The sequence below is a fragment of the Coregonus clupeaformis genome, chromosome 29 (assembly GCF_020615455.1).
Source record: "Coregonus clupeaformis isolate EN_2021a chromosome 29, ASM2061545v1, whole genome shotgun sequence".
NCBI lineage: Eukaryota > Metazoa > Chordata > Actinopteri > Salmoniformes > Salmonidae > Coregonus > Coregonus clupeaformis.
The window spans coordinates 57,285,262-57,299,069 of NC_059220.1; the positions used below are offsets into that span (position 1 = coordinate 57,285,262).

Consider the following 13,808-nt stretch of genomic DNA (forward strand, 5'->3'; position numbering starts at 1 on the left):
TCCAATGCACTGCCTAAAACCAAACACATTAATGACCACTTAAATAGCGAAGATACAAGTAACTGCCAAAATAATGGAAATACTTGTGTAAATGAGGGATACAAAGTATATTGAAAGCAGGCGCTTCCACACAGGTGTGGTTCCTGAGTTAATTAACAAATATCATCCCATCATGCTTAGGGCCATCATGCTGGGCAGGCAAATATTATGGCTACCATGGCTATGCCCCCATAGGATGGCAATGCCCCCATCCACAGGGCACGAGTGGATACTGAATGGTTTGATGTGCATGAAACCCATATGACATGGCCGTCTCAGTCACCAGATCTCAACCCAATTGAACACTTATGGGAGATTCTGGAGCTGCGCCTGGGATAGCGATTTCCGCCATCATCAACAAAACACCAAATTATGGAATTTCTCATGGAAGAATGGTGTCGCATCCCTCCAATAGAGTTCCAGACAATTGTAGAAGCTATGCCACGGTGCATTGAAGCTGTTCTGGTTCGTGGTGGCCCAATGCCCAATTAAGACACTTTATGTTGGTGTTTCCTTTATTTTGGCATTGCATTCAGGAAATAACTTCGAAGTACTACATTTTTGTGGGGGCTCTTTACCTGTTTAACCCCAATTTCAATATAAAAAAAAAACACCAAAATAATGTGGTCACAATTCATGGCCACCAATACTTGAATGAATTGCGAACAATCTTGTGCCTCGTGTCGGGGGAAATTTTGCCTGTGGCTGATGTGGAGGTTGCAGTTTTGATCCCCAACAACAGCTAACTTTGATTCATAGCCAAGACAACACTGCAAAACATATTCCTGGTGGCCCACAAAGTTTTTACTTGAATATCTATATCACCTCTGGAAATGTACTGTACCATCAATTTGACCTACTGCACCATTGGTAGATAGAGGCTGAGCAAGCCAGTAAACAAACATTGTTTTATGTGTCTTGTTTGCACATTCAAGTTTCAAGTTATGCAATCCTCATTTAATAAAATAATATGAACCCAACTTAAATAGCACACGAGTGGAAACGTACACAACATTATCTCCATTCTCCAACAACAAAAAACACATGTCAACTTAGACATGGTGGCACCTACACTAATACTACCTGACCTTGATAAAATGGGATCATGTTTTCTTTATTTTCTCATTCTGGATTTACAACTAATAACAGCAATGGAGTTAGTACTTGTGTTCTATTAATGTTACGACATGTGTCAAAAAACAAGTGCTCTTTGGTCATAGGAGTCTACATGATGGAATGAATGTTGGTTTATCCTCACTTGGAAAAGTACATCCTGTATTGAGCACTGCAGTATAATGTGTATACAATTTGGCACCCATACAACAAAATGGCCACACAAAACTCACTGACTCATTCAATTGAGTGTAAATACTCTTGCAGGCCATTACCTTAAGAGCTAAACGTTTACCTTCGGCACTGTTCAACAGCACCAAAAGTTCTGTTTGTATAAATGTTAGATTGTCTATCAATTATTGTATTACAAAAATACAACTGTAGATCATTGTGTCACCAGAGAGGGCCCTCAGCTCAATGCATCTTTCAAAACGGTAAGAAAGACTGTATATTCAGTCATTCTAGTCAAGTTGGTGACATATCAACATTGCTTCAAACTATTCATACTGACACACACACCATGTCATAGCTCTTATGATCTCTGGTATATCCAGGCCCCACCTTGTCCCACCGTGGCCAAACGGGCTGTATGATAATGTGCTTTATATCCATGGTAAGCACCATGCCCACTGCTAAAGGACTCTGTACTGTAGAAAAGGTTTGTTACCTACTTAACCAAGTCTCCCAGGTTAATGTGAGAACTGTCCATCCATTGTCATTCTACAACGCATTCATACCACATAGGTCCCAGAGGTTTAGCACCATGGAGACAGAGTGGTGGGGCCACAGACTGGCTCAGCTGTTCTAGCAGCACCATAAAGGACTGAACAAGGATCCATGTCTTATGCCTCTGCGTACGGCAGGTGGTACTGCTCCTCCCTCTTGTTGCAGCGCTTGGCCACTATAGCCAGGTAGAGAACCAGCAGAATGAGCCAGTAGCAGGCGTACAGGATGACCCCAGCGATGAGAAGGGCTTTCTCTGTTTCACTGAAGGGCTCCTGGGTCTCACAGTAGATGGTGTAGGCAACCCCACCCAGCAGCACAGCCCCCCACACCGTGACGGGCACCGCCCCTATGAAGTTCACCACAATCTTCCTCCGCCCTGACGTGCCCCAGCCAGCCTTGTTGATAGTGAGCAGGGCAAAGATCTTGGCTGGCAGCAGGCTGGACATGTAGAGGAGGGAGTAGAGAGACATGAAGATCATGACCAGACTGCCCCTCAGGAAGCAGGCGTAGGTGGCCTTCACAATGCCAACCAGTTGCACTGTCAACAGGAAGAGAAGGATGTTCCACAGGCGCCCGCGGTAGAACAGGTGGATCACTGTGGCAACCAGGAAGAAGGGGAAGAAGCCCGTCACCACAGACTCGTATGTCATCCAAAGGCTGTGTTTGTGGAACCAGAGGGCGTTGTACAGCCACTCTCTGAAGTAGGACTTGCTCCAGCGGGTCTGCTGGTTGAGCCAGCGGAGGTAGCGCGTTGGCGTTTCAGTCTGGCACTTGGAGCGGGCCGTGAACTTGGTCTTGTAACCGAAGCTGAGCACGCGGTTGGTGAGGTGGCGGTCGTCACCGAAGCTGCACTTGCTGCCCAGGAAGGTCTGGTGGTACCATGGCTCCAGGAACTGCTGCAGAAGGGAGTTGCGGTACATGCCCAGGGGACCACTGATACACTGCACACAGCCAAAGTAGGACTGGCAGGCCCGCTCCACGTTGAAGGCCATCCAGTAACGCACACTGCTCAGAAAGGAGATCCACGAGTCATACTTATTCAGGATCTGAAGGGAAACAGAGACAAGTGAGGAGAAACTGTTTCTGATGATTCAGTAGAACTAGTAAGTACGTTTTGATAGGATGACAATAACAACAATGTGAAGGCTCTTCTTAGAGAAATCTCTCACCTGAACATCTCCACCTACTCCGCCCACCTTTGCATCCTCTTCTAGAATCTTCAGCATCTCTATGGTGCACGCTGGATCCAGAACTGTGTCTGAGTCACACACCTGAAAAGCCACACATACACATGTGCATTATTTCCATCCTTATAATATAACTGACATGGAGCCAAGTTGGTGGTAATGTGATTGGCTTTGACAGTGGATGAATCTAATTTGCTCATCCCATCACACATTCGGCTATTGATCTTACTATTCATTTTATGACAGCTGTAGGGATGATATGTGTGCAATACACACTGATGTGGTCTATATTAATAAATGAGTGATTAATTGTCTATAAATGAGTGAGAAAGACCCAAGACTGAAGGCCTAGGGCCACAGCAGGTGTTTCAGGTCCCCTGTGTTTTATCAGGTGCCACTCAAGCTAGCTGGAAGAAATGAGAGGCTTCTGACAGCACACAGGTGTTCAAGAAGCATACAGGAGAGATCCAGCTGATCAACTGAACTTTGACCCTGGCAATGCAGTAATATACTGTATTATGGCTCTATGTATACAGTATGCAAGCCCAAGAGCAATGCAGACATTTCAATCAGTTGCTATAATATGTAACACTTGAGAGGGTATTAAAGGGTACCCACTTGGGAGGGGGAAAAATGCTGTTTGTGACTGTCCATTGAGTAATGGGATTACCTCTGTGTGTGTATGTGTGTGTGTGTGTGTGTGTGTGTGTGTGTGTGTGTGTGTGTGTGTGTGTGTGTGTGTGTGTGTGTGTGTGTGTGTGTTCGCAGCTTTGAGATATTGCTCCGTAATGGAAGAGCATCGATACAAGGCCTTCTGCCAAAGTCTGTGGAGACTCAGTCACAAGGAGATCAGATTACCTATTTCTATCAAGCAGGACAGAGGACCCATTGAGAGATGCAACATTTAAACACAGAGACTTACCTGCATATAGTCCACAGAGTCTCCCAGGGCTTTGAAGGCTGTGTACATCACCTCTCTCTTCCCTCCCCACTCCTGCATAATACAGGAGTAGCGGCAGCCCCTCACTAGCATGGCCACACGTGCAGCCTCCTGTGCATGCAGGGACGCTGCTCCAGCCCCCCCTCTACCCACCCCTCCACCTCCGCCCCCGTCACTGTGGTAGTTCCCTCTCCACACCACGCTGCCGGCCTGGTCCGCTCCACCCATCACCTCCTGGAAGATGTCCATCATGTAGCGGTCCTCCGGCCTGTTCCCGTCCACCACCAGCACCACCTTCAGGCTGGGGAAGGAGATGCGGCGCACGCTGCAGAGGCACTTCCTCAGGTAGTCTGGGTCCTCCTGGTAGGCTGCGATGCACAGGGCCACGGAGCGCCGCAGGTGCTGGGGCCGGGCGGGGCTGCGCATGTGTCTGTGCTCCAGGAAGGCAAACAGGCTCTGGAGGAAAAGATGCAGGGACAGGATGGCTCCGTACAGGCCGAAGGACAGGTGGTGCTGCTCTGTGTGGATGAACTGATAGCCAGTCACATAGGCCAGCAGGATCCCAAACAGGACCACCGCAGCGAAGAGGGTGGTAGTCACGATATGCAGTGCAGTCCTACAGCGAGAGGGCATCTGGGGTGGAAAGGAGAGGGGAAGGAGTCAGGATGGGGACAAACAGAAATGTTGGAGGACAGACAGAGCTCAGGCTGGGTTTGGATGGAGACAAACAAGAAGCCACATGTGTTTAAGAAAATCCAAAGGTAATACACTTTGAGATGCCTTATATGAATCCATCAAATACCATTTTTAGCCAGGCCTTGAATGTATAAATACATGTGGTTGGGTTTGTTTAGTGGTGAATCTATTTTATATTGCCCACATCAGTAGTTGTCTATACAGTGACAGAGAACACCCAGGGCTAGCCCACACAGGCTTGGTCTGATTAGCTCCTAGGAACTACAGAGAGATGATGAGTCAACAGGTTTACTCGTGTGGACATGTTCATTTCCTCCCTTATTTCAGTAAATGTAATTGTAATATCTTATATTTTCTGTCACAGCCTTTATGACCAGTACTCTTATACACTAACTAGGCTATCCACTGTTCATAACACTAAATAATGGGATTTTCGGCAAGGTCGGAAAGTAAAGATTAAGATTCAAGCAATACCCACAATTTTCCAAATGAAAGAATGTGAATGACCCCAACTAAAAAATGCAGAATAAACACGGAGAAACAACATAGCCATTTACAACCTTTAAACAATCTCTGGAAACGATACCTAGTTCACTGAGTAAGTTAGACATCTGTTGGCCTTCATTTTCCTGACTGACAGAGACAGCTGGCTGGAGTAACTTCTGTCTGGCATCTCCAGCAGTCTTCAGACTCAGTCAGTCTCTCTCTCCTCCCAGGTTAATGACTTTAATTAAAAGCCAGGCAGAGCTTGGCAGGCACTCAGGAGTCGCTAGAATGGAGAACAATCCCCCCCCTTTCATTGATGAAATGACCTCCCTGTGCACCCCTCTCGGTTCTGCTGGAGAAAGACGGCCCTCATTCACAGCCCTCATATCATAACATCCACTTCTACGGAATTAACTGCTCACAAAGTGGATTTACATCCTAGCACTGTCACACATACAGTACATTATCTCATCATGTTTCTATGAGACCCGCTTTCAATGTAATAATACTCTGTAAGCAACTTGTAACACACACACACACACACACACACACACACAGTCAACCCTGGTGTTCAAGTATATACTATTTATTCTACTGCGTGACCAAGTCACTTCCCACTTTATATTTGTAAATACAGTCCATTATTACTATGCATACTACCGCTCCTATTACTTGTTATTTTTGACGTGACTCTTTCATTGTTTTTTATATTGATTAATGTACTGCATTGTTGAGGGAGCTAGCACATAAGCATTTCGCTGCACCTTTTATACCAACTGTAAACTGTGTATGTGACGAATAACATTTTATTTTATTTAAGCAACTTGAAATTAGAGTAAATATGGTACACCACCAGAATAAGTAGTACACTACCCCAACAGAATTTCCATGATATCACATTATTCCAAATGTATTCCACCATGCCTGGTATTGTATCTAGAATTGTTTTTGGAAAGTGAGTGCAGATTTAATTCAGTGTCTACTGACAACACATAACTATTCCCCTCTGAGGGCCAGTCTATGATCCAGGGACCATGGGGGGCAATAAGAGGGGCGAGGCAGCCAGCATGCTCTAAATGCCCCCTGGGCATAGAGGAGATGACAGGCAGACAGACAGGGACAGGATCTGTTTGACCCTAATTAGAGAGCAACATTCACTGGGGGGGCTGTTAGCAGTCAGGATTAGAGAAGAATAGAGAGGGGGCTCCATGTCAAACTCTATGGACTAAAAATCATGTTTCAGGTAGAAACCAGGACTTCCAAGTTGAACTACACAGCCGATGAATAAAACAATGAATAAATTAAATGAAGAGTAACGTTAGTTGTTGCTGTTTTTATGGCATCGTGAAAAGGTAGAGTAGTTGAAGAGTGTCACTGATCACTGATGCAGAAACCCATAGAATTCCAGCCTCTGAAATGGCACATTGCCAAAACAATCACAAAATCAATTCTATAATCACCATATATTACTGGACTAAACCCTCTCATTAACATCTCCTCAAAAAGAAAGAGAGAGAGAGACCATTCCACTAAAATTCACTTTCAAGCACAGACCGTAACCCTTCATCACCACTAAAGGCAATTTCTGAACAATACTGTAGTCAGACTCTATGGTAGTGAGTGGTCAAAGCCCAGTACTCACTGTGGTGGTCATGGTGATAGCTGGCTCACACCTGGAGGAGCAGGGTATCATCTCATGATCAAGGCTTTGTCCCTGCTACTTAAACATACATATCCTGGTATAGTCCTCTGGCTTGGATGTCCCATTCACATTAAGAATCTGCTTTGTAATCCATCGGCTCTCGGGCGAGCTGCAGGTCAGCATTCACAGAGGAGAGGCTGGAACGTATTTTCAGGTGAGATCCAAGCACAGGCACAGGTAGCTATTCCCAGGTGGGTCCCAGGTCCCAGGCAGGTATTCTCAGGTGTAATGCCTCCCTCCAGCAGACTGAATGGACTGTATTCTCAGGTGTAATGGCAGGCTGGTGCAGACTGAATGAGCATTTTGGCTGTGGGACAGGGCACTTTTACAGAGACTACAGAGGAAGGGAAGGACGGAGGAAGGAAAGGGTGAGAAACCAAAGAGGAAAGGAGGGGGAGTGGATGACCATGTGAAGGGAGAGAGCGATGGGGCAAGTGTGTGGAGTCTCCTGCTGGCTGGGTTTAAACTTGACTCTTTGTCAATCTACTCTGTAACTCCCACAGCCCTGCTTTCATGAGTCATAGTTTTCAATCAGATACAAGCCTGTGAATCAAATCCCTGGATCCAGGGCTCAGTGTCTGCAAATTAAAATGATAAACTCAGTGGGCCGGAGATCTTTCTGCTTTCCATGCAAATGAGAATCAGCTGCTTACAGTATGTCTATACAAACATTGTCACCAAGACTAAGAATATGATAATATGTAATATGCAGGTAGCCCAATGTATAACAATTCACATCTATTCCCCGTCGAGCATACCTTTGTATGCTCGACGGACATCTCATTCCAAAATCATGGGCATTAATATTGAGTTGGTCCCCCCTTTGCTGCTATAACAGCCTCCACTCTTCTGGGAAGGCTTTCCACTAGATGTTGGAACATTGCTGCGGGGACTTGCTTCCATTCAGCCACAAGAGCAATAGTGAGGTCGGGCACTGATGTTGGGCGATTAGGCCTGGCTTGCAGTCGGCGTTCCAATTAATCCCGAAGGTGTTTGATGGGGTTGAGGTCAAGGCTCTGTGCAGGCCAGTCAAGTTCTTTCACACCCATCTCGACAAACCGTTTCTGTATGGACCTCGCTTTGTGCACGGGGGCATTGTCATGCTGAAACAGGAAAGGGCCTTCCCCAAACTGTTGCCACAAAGGTGGAAGCACAGAATCATCTAGAATGTCATTGTATGCTGTAGAATTTCTCTTCACTGGAACAAAGGGGCCTAGCCCCATGAAAAACAGCACCATACCATTATTTCTCATCCACCAAACTTTACAGTTGGCACTATGCATTGGGGCAGGTAGCATTCTCCAGGCATCTGCCAAACCCAGATTTATCCGTCGGACTGCCAGATGGTGAAGTGTGATTGATCACTCCAGAGAACGCGTTTCCACTGCTCCAGAGTCCAATGGCGGCAAGCTTTACACCACTCCAGCCGATGCTTGACATTAAGCATGGAGATCTTAGGCCTATGTGCGGCTACTCGTCCATGGAAACCCATTTCATGAAGCTCCTGATGAACCGTTCTTGCGCTGATGTTGCTTCCAGAGGCAGCTTGGAACTCGGTTGTGAGTGTTACAACCGAGGACAGACGATTTTTACACGCCATGTGCTTCAGCACTCGGTGATCCCGTTCTGTGAGCTTGTGTGGCCTATAACTTCACGGCTGAGCCGTTGTTGCTCCTAGACGTTTCCACTTCACAATAACAGCACTTACAGTTGACCGGGGCAGCTCTAGCAGGGCAGAAATTTGATGAACTGAAGGTCACTGAGCTCTTCATTAAGGCCATTCTACAGCCAATGTTTGTTTATGGACATTGGATGGCTGTGTGCTCGATTTTATACATCTGTCAGCAGCGGGTGTGGCTGAAATAGACGAATCCACTCATTTGAAGGTGTGTCCACATACTTTTGTATATACAGTACCAGTCAAAAGTTTGGACACACCTACTCATTCAAGGGTTTTCTTTATTTTTACTATTTTCTACATTGTAGGATAATAGTGAAGATTTCAAAAATGTGAAGTAACACATATAGAATCATGCAGCAACCCAAAATATTTTAAACAATATATTTTATATTTGAGATTCATCAAATAGCCACCCGTTGCCTTGATGACAGCTTTGCACACTCTTGGCATTCTCTCAACCAGCTTCACCTGGAATTATTTTCCAACAGTCTTGAAGGAGTTCCCACATATGCTGAGCACTTGTTGGCTGCTTTTCCTTAACTCTGCCGTCCGACTCATCCCAAACCATCTCAAATTGGTTGAGGTCGGTGGATTGTGGAGGCCAGGTCATCTGATGCAGCACTCCATCACTCTCCTTCTTGGTAAAATAGCCCTTACACAGCTTGGAGGTGTGTTGGGTCATTGTCCTGTTGAAAACCAAATGATAGTCCCACTAAACCTAAACCAGATGGGATGGCATGTCGCTGCAGAATGATGTGGTAGCCATGCTGGTTAAGTGTGCCTTGAATTCTAAATAAATCACAGACAGTGTCACCAGCAAAGCACCCCACACCATAACACCTCCTCCTCCATGCTTTACGGTGAGAACTACACATGCGGAGATGATCTGTTCACCCACACCACGTCTCACAAAGACACGGCGGTTGGAACCAAAAGTCTCCAATTTGAGTCATCAGACCAAAGGACAGATTTCCACCGGTCTAATGTCCATTGCTCGTGTTTCTTGGCCCAAGCCAGTTTCTTTGTAGCAATTCGACCATGAAGGCTTGATTCACACAGTCTCCTCTGAACAGTTGATGTTGAGATGTGTCTGTTCCTTGAACTCTGTGAATCATTTATTTGGGCTGTAATTTCTGAGGCTGGTAACTCTAATGAACTTATCGTCTGCAGCAGAGGTAACACTGGGTCTTCCATTCCTGTGGTGGTCTTCATGAGAGCCAGTTTCATCATAGCGCTTGATGGTTTTTGTGACTGCACATGAAGAAACGTTCAAAGTTCTTGAAAATTTCCGGATTGACTGACCTTCATGTCTTAAAGTAAGGATGGACTGTCGTTTCTCTTTGCTTATTTGAGCTGTTCTTGCCATAATATGAACTTGGTCTTTTACCAAATAGGGCTATCTTCTGTATACCCCCCCTACCTTGTCACAACACAACTGATTGGCTCAAATGCATTAAGACGGAAATAAATTCCACAAATTAACTTTTAAGAAGGCACACCTGTTAATTGAAATGCATTCCAGGTGACTACCTCATGAAGCTGGTTGAGAGAATGCCAAGAGTGTGCAAAGCTGTCACAAGGCAAAGGGTGGCTATTTGAAAAATATCAACTATCTGTCACGCCCTGGCTCTGGGGACTCTTAAATGTTGAGCCAGGGTGTGTAGTTTCTATGTTGTGTTTCCTATGTTTAGTTTCTAGATCGTTTAGATCTATGTTGGCCAGGGTGGTTCCCAATCAGAGGCAGCTGTAGCTCGTTGTCTCTGATTGGGGACCATACTTAGGTAGCCTGTTGGCACTAGTGGGTTGTGGGATCTTGTTCCGTGTAAGGTATGTTGTTTGTATGCTACCTTGGACTTCACGTTTCGTTTGTTGTTTTGTCGTGTGTTTAGCCGTAAATAAAAATATGAATGCATATCACGCTGCGCCTTGGTCCTTCTCGTTCGTAAACGACCGTGACACTATCAAATATATTTTGATTTGTTTAACACTTTTTTGATTACTACATGATTTCATATGTGTTATTTCATAGTTTTGATGTCTTCACTATTATTCTGCAATGTAAAAAATAGTAAAAATTAAGAAAAACCCTTGAATGAGTAGGTGTCCAAACCTTTGACTGGTAGTGTATAGTGTACTATATCTTACAATGGCTGAGGCACTTTCAAGGAATATACAGAAAATAGAGACTAAAGTATAGCTAAAATACTCATCGAAAATGTCTCTCTTTTTTTTTTTTATGATTGAATCTATTCGTGATTGAAAGGCATCTTTCTCATTCCCCAATACAAAGAGGCGTGTGGTTGCAGAGTTTTGGTGAAGCAGCTAAAGCCCCTCTCTGGCAGACTGAGGTAGATGGTATCTGTACACTCTGGGGATGACTGTTAGTCAAATAGAATGTATGAGCAGCTAGAGTAGCACCACTTCCCGAGGCCTGTTTTAGCCTGCTGACAAAACCCAACAGGGCCTTTTCAAACGGCCAACAGACCCCAATTTGGAGTCAGTGATCCCATGGAAAGTCAGACAGGCAACATTTTCCTTGCATAGGTCACGTCTTCAAATGGAATTCTGAGGCGTTAGTTCCTGTCGGTCTGTCTTTCTAACGTTGGACCAGCCTCAGGGAACCAACCACTGTGCTCTGCCATGAAATACAGAAGCCTATACCACACACTTATAAACACTAACCTGACACAAGCCGACATACAACACACACACTGTAACATTAAAACACACACACAAACACTAACAATAAAACACACACAAATTCACATAAAGACACATTCATCTACCCATGAACTGAATGTGACTTACTCTCACCCCACTACATACTCCCTCTATTTATATTACTCATATATACAATAAACATCAATATATTCTGAGAAGGTTTGTTTTAAGCCAAATGTTACTCCAGTCTCAAGTACTGGAGGAAACTACAGTGGGGAAAAAAAGTATTTAGTCAGCCACCAATTGTGCAAGTTCTCCCACTTAAAAAGATGAGAGAGGCCTGTAATTTTCATCATAGGTACACGTCAACTATGACAGACAAAATGAGAAGAAAAAATCCAGAAAATCACATTGTAGGATTTTTAATGAATTTATTGGCATATGATGGTGGAAAATAAGTATTTGGTCAATAACAAAAGTTTCTCAATACTTTGTTATATACCCTTTGTTGGCAATGACACAGGTCAAACGTTTTCTGTAAGTCTTCACAAGGTTTTCACACACTGTTGCTGGTATTTTGGCCCATTCCTCCATGCAGATCTCCTCTAGAGCAGTGATGTTTTGGGGCTGTCGCTGGGCAACACAGACTTTCAACTCCCTCCAAAGATTTTCTATGGGGTTGAGATCTGGAGACTGGCTAGGCCACTCCAGGACCTTGAAATGCTTCTTACGAAGCCACTCCTTCGTTGCCCGGGCGGTGTGTTTGGGATCATTGTCATGCTGAAAGACCCAGCCACGTTTCATCTTCAATGCCCTTGCTGATGGAAGGAGGGTTTCACTCAAAATCTCACGATACATGGCCCCATTCATTCTTTCCTTTACACGGTTCAGTCGTCCTGGTCCCTTTGCAGAAAAACAGCCCCAAAGCATGATGTTTCCAACCCCATGCTTCACAGTAGGTATGGTGTTCTTTGGATGCAACTCAGCATTCTTTGTCCTCCAAACATGACGAGTTGAGTTTTTACCAAAAAGTTCTATTTTGGTTTCATCTGACCATATGACATTCTCCCAATCCTCTTCTGGATCATCCAAATGCACTTCAGACGGGCCTGGACATGTACTGGCTTAAGCAGGGGGACACGTCTCGCACTGCAGGATTTGAGTCCCTGGCGGCGTAGTGTGTTACTGATGGTTGGCTTTGTTACTTTGGTCCCAGCTCTCTGCAGGTCATTCACTAGGTCCCCCCGTGTGGTTCTGGGATTTTTGCTCACCGTTCTTGTGATAATTTTGACCCTACGGGGTGAGATCTTGCGTGGAGCCCCAGATCGAGGGGAGATTATCAGTGGTCTTGTATGTCTTCCATTTCCTAATAATTGCTCCCACAGTTGATTTCTTCAAACCAAGCTGCTTACCTATTGCAGATGCAGTCTTCCCAGCCTGGTGCAGGTCTACAATTTTGTTTTTGGTGTCCTTTGACAGCTCTTTGGTCTTGGCCATTGTGAAGTTTGGAGTGTGACTGTTTGAGGTTGTGGACAGGTGTCTTTTATACTGATAACAAGTTCAAACAGGTGCCATTAATACAGGTGACGAGTGGAGGACAGAGGAGCCTCTTAAAGAAGAAGTTACAGGTCTGTGAGAGCCAGAAATCTTGCTTGTTTGTAGGTGACCAAATACTTATTTTCCACCATAATTTGCAAATAAATTCATTAAAAATCCTACAATGGGATTTTCTGGATTTTTTTTCCTCAATTTGTCTGTCATAGTTGACGTGTACCTATGATGAAAATTACAGGCCTCTCTCATCTTTTTAAGTGGGAGAACTTGCACAATTGGTTGCTGACTAAATACTTTTTTTCCCCACTGTAATTTGCTCCACATAACACTCCACACATTTGCTTCACACATGATTCTCTTTACAATGGTTTTATGTTCTCTCGCACACATACACATATAAAACACAGTATATATTGTCCCGTACCTTTCTGACCCAGAGTACAACTCGGGCTCCGTCTCCCCTCTGGAGTCACCCCTGCAGCTCCGTCAGGCCGCCTGTGTGTCCGTCAGTCCACCCGGCTCCTGGTCTGCCCCACTCCACTCCACCACACTCTGCAGCACAGCACACTCCTTGTTCTGCTTCCCATTCACACTACATCTTTACTCCAGCTCGCTTAATTTAGGAGTCCCTCATCCCAAAATACTGCTACCTCCTCCTCCTTCTCCTCTGTCTCCCCTGTCCCACCTCCTCTCCTCTATCTACCCGGACTGTCCTGGGGCATGAAGGCCCTCAGATCCCAGTATCTCAGCCAGCAGCTGAGGGTGTTAGGCAGGGAGAAATGTACAGGAGGATAACAGATTATCTGATTCCATCCCTGGTCCTGGCAGGATCTTGCCCATCTGGTCTGGAGTCCATGCCTGCTCGCAGGTCTCTCCCATGGGCAAGCAGCCAGGCCACAATGTGGTATAGGTTGGATGTCTAAGACTGGATCTCTGTAGCCTCCTGGCTAGTGCCCGTCCTTCAGTCCCCCTCTCGGTCTCAGTCTCTCTCTCCTGCTGCAGTGGCAGCTCGTCTCAGCATCC

At 45.3% G+C, this 13,808-nt stretch overlaps 1 protein-coding gene across 1 annotated transcript; it reads right to left on the reverse strand.

Annotated features, from left to right (window-relative positions):
- Positions 1-1,555: 1,555 nt before the first annotated feature.
- Positions 1,556-13,552, reverse strand: has3 (hyaluronan synthase 3). The gene is made up of 4 exons (XM_041891045.2): positions 13,210-13,552; positions 3,988-4,638; positions 3,048-3,149; positions 1,556-2,924 (listed from the first exon to the last, which is right to left on the reverse strand). The coding sequence occupies exons 2-4, from the start codon at positions 4,636-4,638 to the stop codon at positions 1,995-1,997; spliced, it is 1,683 nt and encodes a 560-aa protein (XP_041746979.2). The 5' UTR covers positions 13,210-13,552; the 3' UTR covers positions 1,556-1,994.
- Between the last annotated feature and the right edge of the window lie 256 nt (positions 13,553-13,808).

Coding starts and splice junctions, on each gene's coding strand:
- has3 (XM_041891045.2), bottom strand. CDS start 4,638: ATGCCCTCTCGCTGTAGGACTGCACTGCATATCGTGACTACCACCCTC. Junction 3,150..3,987: donor ACTCTGTGGACTATATGCAG/GTAAGTCTCTGT, acceptor GTGGCTTTTCAG/GTGTGTGACTCAGACACAGT. Junction 2,925..3,047: donor GAGTAGGTGGAGATGTTCAG/GTGAGAGATTTC, acceptor GTTTCCCTTCAG/ATCCTGAATAAGTATGACTC.